The following is a 19,231-nucleotide window of genomic DNA, read 5'->3' as shown; positions in this document are numbered from 1 at the left end:
TTCAACTTACAGTCTAAATTCGCCATCAACACTTCTGCGCTTGTCATCTGATAGATTGCTAACAAGAAGGGCCGAGTCTCTGCAACTTTAATTCCAACATTTGCAGTCTCCATTACTCCTACACTGGAATTCTCATTAATACAACATTGAATGTCACTGAAAAATGGTGACTGGGGAAGCTCTTGCTCTATTATTAGATGCTAACAGCAAAACCTGACTGTTATCACTTTTGTTTGGGATCACTGAAATGTTTTCCCCTATTAAAAGCACTGTATTTTCTATTATTGTCTTCTATTATCACTGTATTCCAATTATTCCATCCCATGTTCTCTACCACTTTCTCTCACATGGAGCCTTGAGACTATCCTAGGGGACTCAGGGCACAGGGTAGACAGAGTACAAACCCATCACAGGTCACAGTTACACACACTGCACACACACCTATTCACACACTGTGGACAATTTAGAGATTCCAATCAGCCTACAACGCATGTCTTTGGACTGGGGGAGGGAAAAAACTACCTGAAGGAAACCCTGAAGTACAGAGAGGACAGGCAAACTCCACGCACACAGAGCAGAGTGGAGGCAGAAATCAAACACCCAACCCTGGAGGTGCGAGGTTAATAACTTTTAACCCATCAAACATGTCTAATATTGAATACTGGCAAATTAGCATGTTACTGATATAAACATGCCAAATAAAAATGTTCTGGGTGAAATGTTTCTTTGAACACATCTTGATGAATATGTTCACTGTAATACCACATGTCAAATCATTCAGAACTGCTGGTTTCCTAAGCGATTTATTTTTTTTTACCAAGGACAAACACGCTTTGTAAGCTTTTTCTCAGACTGTGAAATGATCACTTGACATTGGAGCTTTGGGGGGTTTCTTGAATTCTTTAGTGAACCATTTTGAAATGTCACTAATAACTTCACATCAAAAGACAAGCGAAAAATATATATAAAAATCACATTCAAGATATTATATATCACAATTTATGTCTATCTTGTTTCCTATCACAGGTATTAGTTTATAAGCTACCACTTTAATGAGAGAAGGAATAGCTTCTGTAAGATCAGTTACAACCAAAGGAACGTCTCAGGCATGTAATTTTCTTTCCTAAGGCTTGGTTACGCCTCTACTTGCCTAAATAACAGCATCAATTCTGTCAGGTAAGGTTGTCAAAAGTGTTTTGAGATTATTCCTTTCAATCATGATTGAAGTCTAGTGATTTTGTAGACCAGTCAGAGCATCCCAGTTTTCCATCAGGCTTGTTGAACAAGTCACACACATGTTTGGCCCTGTGTGCTGGAACAGTGGAGCGTCAGTGTCAGTCTTCTTAGACATTAAGGACAAAAGACAACCTCAGAGTCAGGCCAACAACTGTTGAACAACTGCTTTTATTCTAAGCTATATTTCTCTAGATGTGTTATATATCTAAATGTGTCATGTACAATAGGTCTCTGTTATTGAATTGTAAGTATTACGTTTCTGGGGCTTGCTCTTAGACACACAGATTTTATTAACATGCAAGTGTATTAAGGACTAACACACTCTTTATATTAAATGTTTACATTTATTTGGGGGCAGCTACAATAAATAATTTTAGTCGGCACATTCAATCAATATAGTGCATACCAGCTTATATAGTTATATAACTATATAACTGGACAGATTTCACAGGTGATAAGACATGAAAAAGGCAGAAATGTTTTTAAAGTTGCTGTTTAGACTTTAGTAAATTTCTTTCACACGGCAGATATTTTAATCAAGCCGTTACAAGCACTTCTCCTCCCCAATGACTATTTGAGGATTCTAGGTAGACTCTCAATTTAACCTCTACAGCCATTTAGTTCCCCAAACTTCCCCTTCCTAATTTTGACTCTACTGCTGCATGAACATAAAGCTACTTTAGCGGCTAATTGTGGGGTGCTAATAAGTTTGAACATATATATATATATATTTAATTAGTGTATATATATATATATATATATATATATATATATATATATATATATACACATCAGTTTGGTTACAATGGATGTTGTGGAACGTCTGCAAAAGAAGTAAGTTCTTGTTATAACTTACGTTATAGCAGTTATAAACAGTCATTCTCTCATCAACCTCTTTTTCTCTCTCACTCTTTCTTGAGGTTAATAAGAAAAAAACTCACATAGCTTATTGTGTTAATGAGTAAGAGTGCTGAAGATTGCCCCATGGTTTAAAACAGCACTAACACCATTCATGTTAAATGCACTCTCCTCCAACGTATCTAATTATACATTTTTCTGTTCTGTGAAATGATAATGCTTTCAAATGAACACATGGATATAAACCTGTGGTTTGAATTAAAGATGATATTTTATAGTATAATTGTCAGAGCTGCTGTTATAGAAAACGATGGAACACCTTTTGACAAAACGTGTTGATGAATTTAACAGCACTTTGGTATAAAATCAAGTATCACACCAAATTCTGTCAGTCTAACATATGCTTTAAAACACAGGCAAATATTAATGCTGATTCTTAATTAATCAACCAAATATCACTATATTTATGTTAAGCTAAACCCGTGTGTTAATGTGTATTCCAGTTTTTAGGACTGGGGTAATGATGATGTTTCTAGTAAAGAGCCAAACTGACAATTTGTACTGCATAACTAACTCCATCATAGTTATTAGTTGTTTAACGGGTACTCTCTGTTACCGTTGAGCTTTCTTCCTTCTGTCCATGTGTTACAGAAAGCACTGGTGAAGATGTAGGCAAACTGGTCGTGTGGAACTGTTGAGGCTCATTAGATGGGCTAGTTTTTAATGACGCATCAGATGGAGGATGCTGTGTTTCCTGCATCAATTTCTGGGTATCAACATTCTTGAATTTGTCTCTGTCATAATCAAGCTGTCTTTGTATGTCCTGTGTGTCTGTACTATCTTCATGTCTGTTGGGCGCATTGTTGTGTGAGGGTGTGTGGACAGTTTCTTCAGACTTTGTAGATATCTGATGGTAAGTATGCAGCCTTTGAGACTGGAAGTTCTCAAGATGTGGTGGGATGTATTCGTCATGTGTGTGTAGAAGGGATTGTGTCCGCGTTGTGGAGTTTGTGTGTGGACGGCACTTTCCCCTATTGTCCTGGCCACGAAATCCCCTTAGTTTGGGATTCCAATGTTCTCGCCACTGCAGGGCCATGGTGGAGCGATCTGCAACCAGTCGCCTCTCTCCTGGGGCCCAGCCCCTCCTGTTTTCCTCTGCACCAATTAAGAGGAATGTCCTACCCACTTGGAGGGTGGGGCAACCGCAGCTGACATCACGATCAGGAATCCAGAGGGTTTGGAGACCTCTTTTAACTTGAGACAATCCAACACGGAAAACAGACTGCACCCACACGGTGAACTGCCACCAGGGACCAGAGCGCTCCTTAGCTTTAACCTGAACCTTTAGCACTGAAAGAGAGAGAGAGAGTTGACTATATTTGAGAAAAATAGTTTTAGATTAATTTCAATTTTTTATTCTTTGACCATGAACTCTTACCATAATCTTTGAGGCAGAATGTCTCTAAATTCATTTTGACTTTTGCTAGAGAAGGCTGGCAATAAGAGAGGCACTCCTCGTCTGATACAAGTGGATGACAGAGAAAGATGATGTAAAAAATTCAGATATATACAGGACACATACACTACACACACACACACACACACACACACACACACACACACACACACACACACAGTCCACAAGGTGGCAGCAGTTAACAATTAATAGAACATCAGCAAATAATGATTCACCAACAGAACAAAAAAAGTTTTACAAAAGTGATATATTGGTACAATCCTTTAAAGGTTTTGCAAATAAGTGATAATGTAGCAATTCAAATATAAACAAAATATAGCTCACCTATGCTATACTGGGGCTGGTATACTGGGGTTGGAGCAGCTTCTGGGATGCCTGGTGACAGAGAGAGGCTCATTATAGCAAGCACTGACAAGTTTATTTGTGTGCCTTTGATTTAGTCTTTGAGCTTTTTTGCACCTCGCTGGTGTGTGTGAGCTCTCTAATCCCAGTGGTGGCTCATTAGTGCATACTGATCATGCATCTGCATGTGTCTATGTCTTTACACAGATGCCAGAATTCGGATGCGTGCATGCTATTTCCTTCTATATTACTCTCTATCTCTTGCTTTCCGACTCAATTTCACATACGCTAATACACTTAGCCATGAAAGGCCTATAGCTCTGGGCCAACCATATATTATCTCTGGGACTTGTCCTTTTGCCCATAGCTCTGACACAACTGGGGCAGTGACACCTTATCCCTCACCTCGGCCCCCATACTGTAACCTCCTCTAGTTGCTTGTACATGTCACCATGAGCAGCTCCATACCCTACACAGGATGTTCATGCAGTCAGTTTAGATATATAGCTACGGTAATATATGTTTCATTTGCTGATGACCTCCTACACAACAGTGGCTTTACACCAATGAGGTTTTGCATCCTGTTACAATATGAGCCTTGTAAAAAATAACTGCACACATTGATTTATGTCTCATTGTGCCATGAATGTTCTGCTCGCTTAAGGACAACTCCTGGCATGCAAGATAAAGACCCTCCACAGTTTTGTCAGTGTCACACTAATAATACAGCTCAGGTCAGTTTCTGAGTGTGGAATGATGAGAACATTTCCTGTTCTGTATTAAGTGGCAAATGTTTCATGGGTGCTTGGCTTAGCTAAGTTTTAAACTGTGGCCTGAGAGAAGACCTCTGGTTATAAATAACTTAGTCGGACCCTGCCCAGTAAAACAACAAACAAGCTTGTCTTTCACTGAGCCCTTACTAGTGAAGAATTATGTGCCTGCCAACCCAGGAGGGACACTGGCTGCTCGCCTGAGTGCTGCAACAGGTGCCTTCTGTATGTGTCACCTGAGTGGAGATTTAAAAGTGTCGCCGCATCTACTGCTTAGATTTGGCAGAGCAATGTATACAGATTATCACTCTGTGGGACAACATCAGTAAGAATAAAGAGTCTGTAAATCCAGGAAAGGCTGACTACCAGGTGAATAAGATCTCAGGCATACTAACAAAGGCCAGAGGAGGTTCTGAGCTTTGTCTGGAATCACAGTTAATCACAGGAACAAGAGGAAACTTGCTGGGATTTCTTTTATATCCCACAGCAACAAATGAAAGGGTAAGCTGTGGTGTCCAATATGTGAATTAAACAATTAATCTTAATTAGGCCAAGAGCAGTCAATGTCAACACAGGAATTAGAAGTCATTTGAAATAGTAGTGTATGGCGGGAACAATCATATCCGCAATCGACTTGATTGACTATATAGTCTCACTGAAATGTGATCTATACTGTCTGTGATATATATCCTATCCTATCAGCTTGGCATAGTATTGTGCTAAAATACAGCATATGGGTTTGATTCTTGGCACTTACGAATGCAAGGCCGGAGGGGTGAGTGGCCGTGTTTGTATCCAGGGGCACAACGGTTACATCTTTGTCCTGTAACTCCCTCCCTGCAGAGACATTGGCCTGTGGACTGATTACACCATCGGCCCACTGCGCCTAGAGGATGGCACTGACAGGCTGGAGTAATGAAGAGGAAAAGAGAAAAGGAGAGAGACAAGAAAAGAAAAGAAACCATCAGAAATTAAAGTGAAAATAAAACATCCACATGCATTCTTATTCCACTGGTGTGACCTACATTTTGTAGTATGATGTTTTTCCACATTTTCTAAGAAAGGAGTTCATGAGGAAGTCATATAAATGTGGGAGATTGATAAAAAAAAAAAAACAATGTAACATAAACCCTCCTAAAGGCAGCAGAAATAAAAGTGGCTATAAAAACAGCAGACTTAACCAAGCAGCTCTGTCAGCCTGCACTCATTCAAACAAACTGCCTCAAAAAAATTTAAAGTGTTTTCAATAATCAGGCCAGCCTCAAGAGGACAACCACGTAAATCTATCCACTTTATCCGACCTGAAACATTTAGGTAAAATTAAAAAAAATATATATGACTATGCTTTAGATGATACAACGTACAACTCTTGCTTTAATTTCAACTTATTAATTTCTTATTAACTTATGAGTGAACCAATCAGAGATTCCAACAAAGGCCGCCCACAGTGTGAAGTTATATTAGGACTGAAAGCTTCTATAAGCATGCCTCGAACATGAGAGCAAAGGCCAAATGTCAGAGCACATTCCAGCAGTCAAAGTGTAGCCATAACATAGACAAAAAACTCCCATGCTTTCTCTCTTATATACACACACGGGTTTGAACATCAGGTAACGAACACACTGCCACTATCTGCACCAGTTAATTGCTCCAAATATCCCTATCTGTGTCTGTACTTGAACTTAAACCCAAAGTGAGTTTAGTGCTCTGAATATTGTGTGTGAATCAGAATTTATATTTCAATCAAAGTGGACATGGCTTGAACTGTTTAATGCTCCAGATATTTGTATTTGCATCTGTCTAAACCTTAAATGGATGGAAAAATAAAGATCTTTCATCCCAACCATGCAGATATTATTTTTGTTTGTACCTGTTTGCCTCATTTTTTTAAAGTTGTTTTTAGATTTTTAGGACAAAACCAAATCTAGCTTAATTTACACCACAGTGTTTATTTCCATTTTAATGAATGTAGTCTTTTGGACCTGTGACCTTCATATATATTTTTCCTGCTCATTTGGATGAAAGTCTAGTTTTAGCCAGGTTGCCATGTGAAGATTTCTCTATTCATTTCAAATAATCTATTTGTATTCTATTACATACTCATTTAAATATATTATGCCTTTTTATGGGCATGCACAAACATGTAAAAACACACACACACACACACACACACACACACACACACTGACGTTGGCAGGCCTTGCGATGGTTGAGGGGCTTGCTGTGGTCACGTGTGTATCCGTTCTGACACAATTGACAGTGGCGTCCAGTTGTATGGTGTCTGCACTTTAAACACACTCCTCCACTGACCCGGCCAGATTCCTGGAACAGTGTCATACTGAACCTGCACTTATTGGAGTGGCCATTACACTGACATGCTGAGAGAAAGAGGGAAGGAGAGAGGAGGGTCATGGGTAAAGGAATTATTATGTAATATATTACATGATTCAGAGTTCCTGAAACAGCTTATTAGTTAAAGAGCAATAAACCAATATGAGATCATGGTAGACAAAAACATAGACACACACAGCAATCATAACTCACGGACGCACGGGTGTGGCTGGGTGGGCGTAGCTCGTTGCCATGGCCGATCATAATAAAACGGCTCACATACATCGCAGTCTGGTCCAGCTGTATGATGTTCACATTGACATACTGCATGGCCTTTGTCATCACGCCGACATCGGGACGCATGGCCATTACATTTGCACCTGCCACCCACCTGGATGTCAGAGAGAGCAAGAGGAAGTCTGTGCGGGGTCGAGAGTGAGGATGGTGTGTGGTGATGGGGAACTTTATTTCTTAATCTGGAACGAGATCTTTCATGTCTTGCATTGTTTCGCCGCTTCCTTAACTCCTTCCTTTTAGAACCTTGCCCCTGATTTTCTATCATCCAATCACACACACCATCCTGGCATGGCTTCCACTGAGGTACGTCCTTCTTATGGGCTCGTCCTTTTCCTCTGATTTCTAGAGTCTCAATCTGTTTGCGGGTCACATTGTGTCCAGTTTCTTGTGAGGAATTCTTGTTGCGATTTCTTCTTGATAATTTTTCTAGTTTTTCTTCTTTCCTGGGTCTCCTTATTTCAGTACTTTTAATCCATTCATTCTCTACTCTTCGCTTTTCATCTTGAGTCACTTCATCAAATGACCTCACTGGCCATTTAAGAACCCCGCCCACTTCATATTGCTTATTGTCTTGCTTGACTGATTTTCCCTGTAATTGATGAAACACTATCCTGATATCTGTGGCAGTCACCCAGTCCTGGAGACCAGGACTGTATTCGAAATCAGAGGAGGAAGGACGTCCATCTAGAGTGGAAAAAGCCAAAACAACCCCACCACGGTGTTTCTGCAAGGGCCTTGGATCCGAGCACAGACTCTCAGTCTCCTGGTGTCGGCTAAGAGCGAAAGACTGAGCAGGAAGGCCGAATCTCCCCATACAGTCGCTGGAGTAGAACTGCAGGGGACGCCAGCTACGACCGTAGTCCATTGACTTTAGGATAGAAATGGAGAAAGGATCAGTGGGCTCCACCTGCTGGCAGAATTGTAAGCTGATGTATGTCACCTCAAAGCGTCTGCCTAGCGGAACAGTAAAAGTCCAATCCCCAGTGACTGAACCTTCTGAAGCTTTCCAGCAGGTCAGATTATGGGGATTATGAAGGTCAGTCAGCGTGCTGATGTTTCTCTCAGTCCCTTGATGCAGGTCTTCAGCCTTTACAGGCACACCATAGGCAGCGTTAATAAAATCAGACAGGCAGTGGCGTGCACGCCCATCCAGGTGGTAACACGGGTCATGAGGTGAGCTCCAGCGAAGAGGGGTTTGAGAAAGAGAAGGGGAGAGAAATGAGTGAGGGAAGAAACTGAGAAAGAGGGAAAAGAGAAAAGAAAGGGCTAGGGAGGGAGGGGAGTGATACTGGAGCATGATGTCATCAGGCCTGCAACAGAGAAAGCAACAGGAGAAAGAAGGTATTTCTTTAATAACGAACAGGTCAGATCATAACAGGAAAGGATTAGAATGGATTTATTTGACACAAGAATAAAACCTCAAGATTGAGAGCATTACAACACATTTTCTCCACCTGCACCATCTGTGGCCCAATTGAAAACATCCCCATTCATGGCACAAAATAGATGTCGACCATTTTACAGGAAACACTAACCAACCAATCAGTGGCCAGTGTGTCAGTGGGGGGGCTTCTTGCATTTTCTTCGGCACTGTAGGTTCTAGCTTGATGCACCCTTTTAAAACATATCTGACTCGACATCTCAGAAGTAAGATCCCATGAAAAAGGAATGAGGGCAAGCGAATGTGTGAGGCATGAGAAATGTCAAAAAGTACAGGGAACAGCTGTCTTACGAGCCCAACCCCTGCGCCATTCATCAAATTTATAGTCACTTTCCCATTCCTAATCCAAACCTGGGGGTACATAGAGTAAAGGATCGAGGGAAGAGTGAAAGCTTGAGAGTGGGGAAGTAAGAAATAGGCTGAGTTTTAATAGTTTAGAGAAATGGGAGTTGTAGAAAGAAACAGAGTGCAAAAGCAGTAAATATAAGTGGCACTTATAAATACAGGACACAGAGGCAATGAAATGGTGTGACATTTGCTTTACTTTCTAGATCCAGAACATGAACTTGTAAAGTAGCTTGGTGTACTGATATTACCAATTCTATATTATTCTGTCTATGATGAATTTTGGAACGCATGCAGTTGACATATTTTGGTGTCCTGTTCTCAAGATGTTGTGGTTATTTCACCATGCCTTATTAAAATGTTTTGCAATGCCTGTCAAAGAGGAAATGGTAAAAGGCAAAAACAACACAGAACTTGGACAGCTGGCTTTGGGGAGCAAGGGAAGAAGAGGGGAAATGGAGATTAAATGAGAAAACTGAGTGGCAGATTCAGTGAGACTATGTGAAAAGGCACGTAGGACTTACTGTACCACCTCTTAAAGCAGAACGTGGTGCAGCAACACTCTTTACGGCTATGTGCAAACAAGTCTCTGTCTCCTGTTTAACTCTAAATTCCTTGCTTTTCATTTATTTAGTACTTGTCACCTGCAGGCATGACATACAGTGAAGCCAATTTTTTCACAACATTTTGATATACTACCTTGAGATAGGCAGACATGCCAAAAAAACAACCTCACATACCACGGTCATAAAAAACCTCTACTTGTTTGTCTGTTTCACACTGAACATTTCCACAGCCTTGATCAATTTTATTAATTTTAATGAACACACACATCCAAAAATAGTAAAGATTTAAACCTAATAATGCAGTGTGTCAGATCCTGCCTACTTCTTTGTACAATGCTTTAAGCTTTATATTTTAGCACTGTTAGCATAGGAAACATATTTAAAAGTTCAAAACAATATTAGTTTAGATCATTTTTAACATTAGAAATTCATGGCAAGGCATATAAGTAATAAGTAATATAAAGAAGACACTAACATCTTTAGAATATAATTATATGTATAGTCTTTTTCAGAAAGATCTACTTCCCACATACTAGATATTACCAGTATAACTTAACAATATAACTATTATTAAAATAATAATGACATTCCAAAATAGTATTTTTCCCCCTGAAATTATTTAAAATATATTTTACATATATAATTTCATAAGAAGAGAAGCTTGTATGCACCTCTCCCTTTTCATCAAACAAATCTGATACTGTGATACTTGCTTTTGTGAAAGTCCCAGGTTTGTTGTTGTCTTTCAGCTCCTGGCAAAGATTCTCCGAAAGTTTATATATGATCTATGTTTGGCTGTAGATGTGCAGTGCCGTTTGTATCATGCAACTAGCTAAACACAAAGCCTTAGTTGTAAAGTAGAAAATAAGATCTCGTCTTTCAGCTGTATGTGATCCATTATTTTGGAGCATTTTTTGGAACCGCTGTCCCAAAGTTATGCTGATTTCTCTCTTCTCTTTCTCGCCTTATCACCTGCTCCTATCGTTCTCGGACTATTCCTAAACGGCGTTAATGTCCTAACAAGCGTGTGACACTGACAGCAGAGTCAGCAGGCCTGTGTAAACGGGCCCAGTAGGAGAGAGAGCGAGAGAGAGACAGGCAGACAGACAGGCAGACAGATAGATAGACAGACAAATAGACAGACGGATAGACAGACATATGTAGGGTTGCCAAATAGTCTTGATTTTTTTCATTCCTTATTCCAGGACTATCAGCAATCGAAAACAATGTACAGAAAAAAAGTACACAGGAAATATGCTAAAGTATGGTAGTATAGTACTATAGTATAGTTTTTCTCTAATTCTGATTTTAGCAGGCAAAAGGCAGCGCATATAAATGATTACAGAGCATTTATAACTCAGAAACCGTTAAAACAAGGGTATTAAACTGCAACTGGTAAAGGTCCAGCTACATGAAATTGCTTGCTTACGAAAATGCAGACAAGCAACACGACGGAAGATGGTAAATAAAATTATAGAAAAATTGTAAATCTAAAAATACAAAAATCTGTTAAACTTTCCCATTTGTGGGAGCTGCCTTTATTTATGCGTGTTTTAAATAAACAGCAAGAGAGACTCCTACAGCTGAACTACTGTCTGTTTTTTCCTCACATGTTATGCCAGTTGATTTTTCTTTAACTATTTGATTATTGTAGAGGTGTCTTTTGCTTGTTGTAGGATTTGTCCTGAAATAGTATTAAAACATCTATATATAAACGTATATATACTGTCAATTCAGGTTAAACGCCTCAATCTGGCAACACTGTCCATCTGCATGTGTCATGCTGCGACACGGCCGAAGAGAAACACGCGACACCGCTGTCAGAAACTCATCGGTCTTTAATTGACCGTCTGATTAATTAGCTCTCGGATATCTCAGTGGCGTCTCTGTATCAGCAGCCTGATGAGTAAGATGGTAAGTTTGGACAGAAAGTGAGCAGGGACATGTCAGCTTTTAACGGCTTGATGTACACATAAGATGGTGTTTGTGTGGAGGACATGATTGTGTATGATGTGCCTGTACTTGGATATATTAGATTGCTGATTGATTAATGAAATACTGTTTATTTGTCTCAGTGGATTCCATGGATTTGTAGTCATCTAGCAGTGTGAGTTTGGACTTCCACTGCACTCCCTGAAGGCCACATATACACTGTTTTAGTAGTACGGTCTTGCTTGATGGCCATTCCAGCAGTGCGGATGTGGTTTCAACAATTTATCCTTCACTTTCCATAAATTCACACTCTGTGCGAGACAGGAGATGATACTTGAGACTGACTTTGAAGATGAGAAGGGCTTCTTCTGTAGCCTGAGAGCCACGATGTGTTATCACGACGTCAAGGAGAAATTGGCCAAAATAGTTTTGTTTATCTTAAGACATAAATAAAAGTCTTATGTCGGGCCACACAAGTTAGGCCTAATATGAACCCCATAAACGAAGGTATGTTTGTATACTATGGTGTTACAAAATATGTTTAGGTTTTTAATAGCTTGTTGTGCAATTTGCATTCATTTTGAAGTAAATTCGATTTGCATTAAAACGTTCATTAAGAGTTTACTTATTTATTTATTTATTTATTTATTTATTTATTTATTTACAGTACAATCTGTTTAATCTACAGTATATTCTGGTTAATTTATTTATCTAAACATATCTTTTTTTTCTTCTTTTTTTTCTCTAAACTTAGTAGTCTATCCTTATAAAAATAGAGAGAGAGAGCACATTTTCGCCAGAGGCTTATAGGCATAACTTCAAGAGTTTAAAGACCACTTTATAGAATAGTTAAAGATGGTTACATAGTTACAGACCACTAACGAGCTCCATTCAGGCCCACATATGCTATTTTATTCATTTACGAGATTGAGGTCCCGCACAAGTCCCTCTCCTGCCCAATCTCTCTGTAATCGATTTTACACACGGTTTGGCTGAACTCGAAGAGACCTGGATACCTGTCAATTTCCGTGCACTATGCTGTTCTTCCCGTGCTAAATAGGAGCTCTTGCTGTCTGACAGTTTGCTGAGTCCTGGCGCTGTTGTCCAGCTTTAACACAACTCGTCATGGAGCTGATCCACAGTGCTGGCAGAGGGGTGCAAGGACAAGGAGAGGGAATTACAACACAGACCTGAAAGCTTCAAATTGGATGATGGCTTGGGAAAACACTTTGGTATCAATATATTGCTGCGAATTAATTGTTTTCTTTTTAACAGAAAAATACACGCACGAATAATGAATGCATTTCAGTCACTTTTAAAGACTGATTTAGTGTGCAAAGCAGAAGCGCAGAGGTAAATTTCACCAGCAGGATATGTACTGTGAGTTAGTGTTTTTCTTTATTAACACAAATCACAAAAATACCCCGACTGTATGTTAATATATTAATTGTAAAAAGAACTATTGGTCTTGAACGTCAGCAGTCCCATTTTTGAATGCGGAATAATTTCTGTAATACATTTGGATACTCTCCATTAGAATATTCTTCTTCGATTCTTCCTGACATCTCTGTTCCTAATTTGCCCATCTTTGCCCATTCTCTATATATGCATATCTGTTAAAAACTGTACCAGATGTCCTACATAGTTTTCTTTAAGTCAGATCTGGAGATTTCAAAAAGAAAAATGTTTTTCCATGTTTCAGATTATTGTTTTGGATTAGAGAGTGCACTCACAATTAACTTTGGAATTCTGGGAAGTCTTTGTACGCTGTAACAATGTTAAAAACGAAAAACAGTATTGCTCATTGCCCATATACTCAGGGAGGATGCATACGGTTGCACTTACATGTAAATGTCTTGGTGCAGCAGAGAGCATTCACATAACATTTTAATGTGGCTGAGTATGCGGGCCAAATGATCATCTCATAAAATCTCTTTAAAGTTGTATAATTATTTCACCTCTAGTAAACTAAGGAAGGCCACCACACATTACAGTCCCTATATAGAAATATATGTAAAAGAGAGAACACCTTCTATAATTACACATAAACACACATTGCTGCCAACACCTTTGATAGTTTTAGTTGTCCTCGGAAAGTGTAAACTCTAGAGGACCTCAGGGTCCAAACACAGCGGCCACTTTGTGCATCAGGTGCATTAATCTAATTTTAGAGAAGCAGTGACCTGACAGGCCTCAGAAAATGGATTATTGCCGCTCGTATCTTTAGCCGGTGTCTCCCGTCTATCATACAGACACACACGCAGCCTGTGGCCTTGAAGGTTCCTAATAAATGGGACGATGGTTTGCGTTAAGGGCGTTGATATACTGTTCAAATAGCAACCACATTAAACCGCAAGTTTTTCTCTTAGTCTGAATGTGAAAAATGTCGATTGTAATTAAGCTCTCCTTTCAACACTTCTCATATGAGCCAAAACCTCATAGAGGATCCAGACTTGCTCCATGAAGTAATGTTCTTAATAGGCATGTCCAGACATGAGACTCATAAATCTACAACCTGCAAATAGATGCTCATGCTGTCTTGCAAGTCCTAATTCAGACAAACCCTCAACCTTCATCTGCTGTAAGCAAATGTTTTATTCTCAATCCGCATATGCCATCGATATACTGAGTTATACTGTTCATAAGTTTAACAAAACAAAGACCTGGTTCAAGTTTGAAGGAGAAACCATATGGAACAGAGAGAGAGAGAGAGACAGAGAGGATCATACACTCTCCCACGCTAGATTAAGGCGCCCTGGCATTGAAAGTTCCTTGGGAGTTTTCGCTCCACTGTCAGTGTTGAAAAACTGAAAAACAGATGCACATGAAATCGCCCTAGAGCTTCCTTCACAAATGCCAAGCACAACATTTCCACAGTGAAATCAGGCCGAGCTGTCAGACCTGCACATCGGTTCCACCTCATTTAAGCTTAAAGGCACATGTGTTAGTTACGATCTTAAATGTTAATAACACTCAGAAGAGGGTCCTGTGGCCTTTTTTTCCAAGAAGCATCATTAACTTTGAAATCACACCCATCCGCGTATGCTCATCCGCCTAATAGAACATAATCAATAAAATCCGTCAAAACCATGTCTTCAGACACTTACAGCAATTTCTCTCCCTGTTTTTAAGCCTTGATATTGCTCTGGGATTTGAATTAACTGTAACTCTGCTCAATCATTATAATGATCATTTAATGAAAAACTCGGCTTTATGGCTATATAATCACAACCAGTCGGATGTATCAGGTGACCCGACATGTGTCGTTGTGGAGAAGTGAGCCAGAGGAAGGCAAAAGGAAATTGCGTTTTTAATAAGAAAATCAGCCTCTTGCAGCTGGCCACCTACACAGGCCATAGGTCACCAAAGACTGCTTTTTTTTCTTGTGTTTTTTTGTTTGGTCCCATAGTTTTAAAGTGAGACGCCATCAGGGTTAATCAGTTTATATAAACAATCTCCACATGGTGTCCAAACCAAACATCGTTAATCTGATGTAACGGGAATTATTTGAGGTCAGTTATTTCCTGACAAGAAATTCTAAATAGTTTTAAACAACTATTTCATAATTAGGGCACTTAATCAAGCTAAGAGTATAATTAGCTTTCTGATGAAGAAAGCATTTAAACAACCATCATGGTATTTTATAAATAGGTATTTAATTAACTCGGGTGCTTCCTATTTGAGATTAGAGGAATGAATGAAACATATGAAGAAAACATATGAAGATGAAAATCGCGGCTTCACCCTGCACATGTGCCTTAGAGTGCTTGAATTGAACAAAATAATAGAAGCCACATGTAACTCATTTGCTCGTTACGCATAAATAAACGCGTGCGTTATAGAAAAAAAAAGAGCAATCATCAAAACCTTCAGATTTCTGGACAAAACAATTAGGCTTAATTAGGCCTAATTTTCTTAACATAAATAGTAATTAATAACACCTCATTTTATTAGCCATATCTCACTCTCTATTAATTATATTAAATTATACGGTTTGCTTTATTGATTTCACAATGTTCACGTAATAAAAATTATTGAGAGGCCTTGTTGCTTTGACTTTTTTGTCATCATCATCAGCAACAACAGCAGCAAAAACAACAACAACAATAATAATAATAATAATAATAATAATAATAATAATAATAATAATAATAATAAGAAGAAGAAGAAGAAGAAGAAGAGGATAAGCGTATTGGTATTAATATTATTATTAGTAGTAGTAGTAGTAGTAGTAGTAGCTGTTATTATTATTATTATTATTATTATTATTATTATTATTATTATTATTATTGGTGTTGCTGCTGTTGGGGTTTTTTCGATTATTTTATGGGTGGTCTCGAAAAGTCATCTGAACTATTCTCTATTGACAAATTCTCTTAAGGGGAATAATCGAGATGAAAACAACACAGAAATTGGAAATAAATGTATTTTTTAACAGGTTAATATGATTCTATTATTTTCTGAGGTTTAAAGTCATGTTTATGTTCAATCCGATGAGTGTCCAACGATTCAGATCAATGGCACCAGAATTCCACGTATATATTCTTCGTTAGGAAAATATATTTATTTTATACATTTTTTAAAAAATATATAAATCAGTCTGTGTATTCACCTTGCTATGTCTAAGTCTAAAAGTTGACTTCTTCTCCCGCTAGACTTTCTCAAAGTTAGATTCACTTCATGGGGACGCTTCTGCCCCACTGCTGCTCCACCACCTATCAGCTGGTCAATGCTTTCTCCTGCACTTCTATATTTAAAGCCTCTACTCTTCTATAAGCCCATAACCGGCCAAAAACCAGCTACAGTGGTTTGTAATTAAGAGGAATAACAGAAACAGTCAAAATAGTGACTCCTACCATGTGCCGCGCTGCCGGTTCTCCTGCGTCTCATAGGGCTTTTGATCAATAGTGCCACAGCAAGCAACGCGCGCGGCGAACCCATTACAGTCGACGTGACGTAACGTCACACACACACACACACACACACACACACACTTTGCTAACGCTGTAGTTGCAGGCGCGCGTTTTAAACAGGTGGAACCGAAAACCCACAAAAAGGCGTGCGCAATTTTAGCCACCGTGTTTTCGACAGAGGATAATTTGCGCTTTGCCCAAAGCTATTTTGCGGTCAAGTGTGTAGGTTAAGGTTAAGGGCACGCCAGCAAGATATTGAAGAGACAGGCGCGTGTTTATTAATTCTGGTGACAGTTAAACGCACAAACGACTGAACACTTGAGAAAACAACGCAGTCCCTGAGTAAGCAGACATGATTGAAGCCCATACACGAGAGAGAGAGAGAGAGAGAGAGAGATGTGAAGGAAAAAAGAAACAAATGAACTGAGAGAGAAGAGATGAAGCCACTTTTCCAGAGCAGTCTCATAAAGCTGATTGATGACTTCCCTTGAGGACTGTTTCCCAGGTGTGTGTGTGGGTCTAACGCACCAGAGCAGTACAGTTTATTCTTTGATATTCTTGGACAAAAGACAAGTATAATAACTATGCTGAACTGGCAGGATGATTGTGTATCACATGAATCTGTTACTAAACTAGAGCAATAGGCTCAAGGTAGAACTTCAAGCTATGATGTGTGGGGTATGTAGAAATAAGGTGCACTGTGTGATGGAGAAGAGGAGCAGGAGTATGCCCAGACATTGAGACTAACAAAGAGTCTTGAAGACCATGAAAGTGAAGGGAAGATGAAAGCTACTGTGATCACTAAACCCCAAATGCAAAGGCAAGTATGGCAACTTTCTTGGCTCATGTTTGTGACCTGGACAAAAATTGTAGTAAATGCTTTGTTCATAAAACTCATAATTTGCTCATAAACTCATCCTTGCTCATAAAACTGTGCTGAAACAAGTTCTCCTAACCAGCACAATTTCTTGTTATGTCTCTCTCTACATATAGCTCTATATATATAGCTTGTGCATATTTTTACCAATGAGTGGAACAAACCAAATTTTATAAAAAAAAAAATCCAAGGGTCTGGGTTTGAATGAATTTCACAAGATCATTATAACACAACTTCCACACTAACTTATAAATCTCATTGCATCCCCTCCCTTTTTGTGATGTCCATTATTCAAATCCATTTTGGTTTCAAAATTATTCATGCCCCAACAAGATAAACAGCTAAACAGCTACGCATGTTTTGGAACAAGCAATGTAGTGAGAGACTAATTTTTCTTTTACGGCAAATGACAATGTGAATCCGTAGCGGGCAGCTGCTGATTGGTGTGGCACTGTGAAGGATGTTAGTATTAATTACATGGATACGTTCTCACAACATTTGAGACCAGTCAGTGAAAGTATGCAACATGTGAAGGGAAATTCCACAGTATTGATATCAAAACAAATCCATGCCTAGACAAAGAAAACATTATCTAAGAGCAATTACCTTGGTATTCAGTTCTAACTCCAATTTAAAGTTATCCAAGAGAGACCATACAAACACACAGCATGCCTAAAGGAGAGGATCTCAGTATAGAGAGAATAATAGAATGGAGAAAAGCACAAACACTGCTAGAGGGAAACTAAATGGAGCTTCTATTTTTTTTTCAAGAGCTTGTAGCTTGCCCTCTAGTGTAATTTTTTTTTTTTTTTTTTTTTTTTTTTTACAAAAGACAGACAAAACAATGTCCCAGTGTTTTGAATTGCATTTCACAGTACATTCTCTTCTGAAGACAAACTTGTGCAGAAAGGCAGTATTCATACTCACAGAAGATCTCATCATAGCAGCATGTCATAGCCTACTCGAGATGGTATGGCTTTTCATCATCATATACAATCTGAGTGGGTGGCAGATATATGTAAAACAGCCATATTCTTGCGGATACGTGTGTCCTTGCAGGTTAATCGAGTCAGCTGTAGCACTTCCAAATAAAGCTTTCTAGTAAATTAAAACCACACCTAATCACATGTGGAAGTTGAGGTCTGTAATTAAATGAGTAGTAAATCACTAATGTGGACAGCTGAGCCAGTGTAGTTTGTCAAAAAAAAAAGGGAAACAGGAGAAAGCCTGACTTAATTGCTGATAAATGTCATATGCTGGTGTTTCTTGTTCCTGCTCATGCTGCGGTTATCCTTCACTGGAAATCGTTGAGCCAGCTAATATGAGAAAATGTGTGTCGCGTTTTATCAAGCAGCTTTGCAAAGTATTGACAATTGGTGTTATTTCTGTTTGTCATAAAAGTTATCCAATTCCACGATCATTTACTACATCAGCTTGCATGTAATTCAATTTATAGAAAGAAGATGAATGTAACAGTTCATTTGCAAATATTTTTGTATTTTTGAAACGTCAATCATTTCATCTGGATAGACATAAATGCTTGATAAAATATCTAATAATATAATATATTAATATATAAAATATTGTAATGAGAAATATTAGATACATTTATTTTTACTGAAAATATTTCCACTTGCTAAAAGAAACAAAGATGTTGAACACATGAACAGTTTCTATATGAATATTTCATTTCCAAGAGTCTTACTAATTAAATACATAAAGCAAAACTACTCTATATCAATAATAATTGAATATTAATTAACTATGTTATATCAATAATCATTGAATGCATAAACATTACCTTTTCTCCAGTGATTCCATTTAGCACGGAGTGAGAATGTAGAAA

General features: G+C 38.6%; 1 protein-coding gene across 2 annotated transcripts; it reads right to left on the bottom strand.

Moving 5' to 3' along the window:
* Positions 1-1,045: 1,045 nt before the first annotated feature.
* On the bottom strand, positions 1,046-18,136 carry ntn5 (netrin 5). Of its 2 annotated transcripts, none has more exons than XM_058396014.1 (7): positions 17,992-18,136; positions 7,228-8,621; positions 6,873-7,061; positions 5,441-5,590; positions 3,896-3,946; positions 3,533-3,613; positions 1,046-3,444 (listed from the first exon to the last, which is right to left on the bottom strand). In XM_058396014.1, exons 2-7 carry the CDS (start codon positions 8,606-8,608, stop codon positions 2,690-2,692), a joined length of 2,607 nt encoding a protein of 868 aa, XP_058251997.1. In that variant the 5' UTR covers positions 8,609-8,621; positions 17,992-18,136; the 3' UTR covers positions 1,046-2,689. The 2 variants fall into 2 exon arrangements, with proteins under 2 accessions (XP_058251997.1, XP_058251996.1); XM_058396013.1 differs by lacking the exon at positions 17,992-18,136 and adding an exon at positions 16,452-16,599.
* Positions 18,137-19,231: the final 1,095 nt, after the last annotated feature.

This window comes from Hemibagrus wyckioides, linkage group LG07 (genome assembly GCF_019097595.1).
Source record: "Hemibagrus wyckioides isolate EC202008001 linkage group LG07, SWU_Hwy_1.0, whole genome shotgun sequence".
Taxonomy (NCBI): domain Eukaryota; kingdom Metazoa; phylum Chordata; class Actinopteri; order Siluriformes; family Bagridae; genus Hemibagrus; species Hemibagrus wyckioides.
This window is presented reverse-complemented; position numbering and strand designations above follow the sequence as displayed.